Source organism: Oryzias melastigma, linkage group LG22 (assembly GCF_002922805.2).
Source record: "Oryzias melastigma strain HK-1 linkage group LG22, ASM292280v2, whole genome shotgun sequence".
NCBI classification, from domain to species: Eukaryota; Metazoa; Chordata; class Actinopteri; order Beloniformes; family Adrianichthyidae; genus Oryzias; species Oryzias melastigma.
Genome location: NC_050533.1, coordinates 5,714,710 through 5,716,506, shown reverse-complemented (window position 1 = coordinate 5,716,506; position 1,797 = coordinate 5,714,710). Strand labels below are relative to the sequence as shown.

At 44.7% G+C, this 1,797-nt stretch overlaps 1 protein-coding gene across 1 annotated transcript in view; it reads right to left on the bottom strand.

Annotated features, from left to right (window-relative positions):
- cldn11a (claudin 11a) overlaps positions 1–1,508 on the bottom strand; it is a 5,396-nt gene extending 3,888 nt beyond the window's left edge. Inside the window, exons 1-2 of the mRNA XM_024277007.2 lie at positions 1,121–1,508; positions 886–1,050 (exon numbers count right to left, since the gene is read on the bottom strand). Coding sequence (XP_024132775.1) covers positions 886–1,050; positions 1,121–1,346 — 391 coding nt within the window. The 5' untranslated portion in view covers positions 1,347–1,508. The remainder of the gene's footprint in view (positions 1–885; positions 1,051–1,120) is intronic.
- Positions 1,509–1,797: the final 289 nt, after the last annotated feature.

Sequence of the window (1,797 nt, the reverse complement as noted above, 5' to 3'; positions counted from 1 at the left end):
AAAGGATTTGTAAAGTGCTATATAAATAAATTTAATTTATTCATTCATAATGTTTTAGTTAAAACATATACAAACATATTTGCAACATTTACTGCAGTATATTTTTATTTAAAAATGGATCATTTTAAAATGTATTGAACCCCCTTGAAGTGTTTTTTTTTGTATTTTTGGGGTTTAAAAAGTTCATCAGATAATTTTTTTAATGTTTGATCCCTTTTTGACTTGGAACACAGCATCAAAACCAAACACACGTGTGATTGTGTGATAACGATGACAAAATAGGAGAAGATTAAAGTCTCATTACAGACTTTCTGAAGTGGCTCCAGCCGTTTGCTGGATTCTGCTACTGTTTGCCAAAGTAAGAACAACAGATGTTGTGGATCTTCTCCTGAAGAAGCACCAGGAAGAAGCGGGTCACAGAAATCTTTCCAAGTGAATCCACAGTAAATGAAATAAATAGAGATCCGAGTTGGCTACGGAATCGAGCTGTGACACATTTTTAGTGCCACTTTTTCCAAAGCGGAGTTTCTGAAGCTCAGCTCTGATAACAGCAGCTTTTGTTTTCCTGACGCTGAGGAAACAGACGCAGGTGTCGGAGTTTTCCAGGGAAAACGCTACACTGACAAATACTCCTAATTACAGTGATTTGGGCGGCGAGGGAGAGTCTCCGGACAGAGCTGGGCGTGGATGAGAGGAGGTGGGTGACAGGAATGTGATGGAGGTCTGAGGGGAAGGGTGAGTGAGCGTGAGGCCCCCCCCCTTGGGAGGAAAGCAGTCATACCTAACATCCTCTGGAAGCGTCTGAGGGGATGTTGGATGAGGTCAAAAGGTGGAAGTTTGGAGGATGTTGGGCTGAGTTTGTGGTTTTTTTAGCGATGAACTTACCAACTAGAAGAAGGAGAACCCCTCCCAGGATGGCACGCTTGTTCTTGGAGCTCTGAGGATCATTTCCGAGGTTGATGCAGGGCATGGACATGAGCAGGATTCCCACCGCCGGGAGGCCGAGGATGGAGGCCGTGACCATCAGGGCTCGAGTGATTTGGATATAAGCTGTAGGAGTGGAGAAACATCAATATTTGGGCTGAATTTGACACAAAAATGAATCAAAAGTTGGTTATACCTGGCAGTTCCAGGATCTGCGTCAGGGACACGCAGTGGTACAGTCCCGTGGAGATGACGCAGTCGGCCCAGGGCCCCTTGGCCCCCAGCTCGTCCATCTTCTTGCAGGTGTTCAAGCCGTACTTGCACAGGAGCACCCAGTCGTTGGTGGCCGTGGCGATCAGGATGCTCACCCACCCGAGGGAGCCGAGGAGAAAGCCGCTCAGCTGGAGGCAAGAGTTCGCCATGGTGAGGAAAAAACTCTTCACAAAATCTGGTCAAACTTGTAAAAAGAGTTCACATTCCACCGAAAGAAGTCAATCCACAAAAAAGCAAAAACGCTTCAGTTGCCGAGTATTTCCATCAGAGATCCAGCCGCTCGCTTCCAAAGAATGAAGCTCTAAATTCCATCAGGAGCTTTATGTAGAAAAACTTTCAGCCAATCAGAGTTCTCTCAGAAACCCTCCTGTGTTGGTGTGTGGTTGTCTCGGCAGCTGAGGATGTTTCAGAAGAGAGCTGCTTCCACCTGCTGGTCACTGTGCACGTTTGTGTGTCCACCATCAAGGAGCCACACAGCCTCTAATACATTCTGACGTCAAACATGACTGATACAGTCAAGTACAAATGTTTTTCTTTAATTTTTTTTTTAATAAATTACCCTCAACAATGAAAAATTATTATCATTTATGACCTAAAATC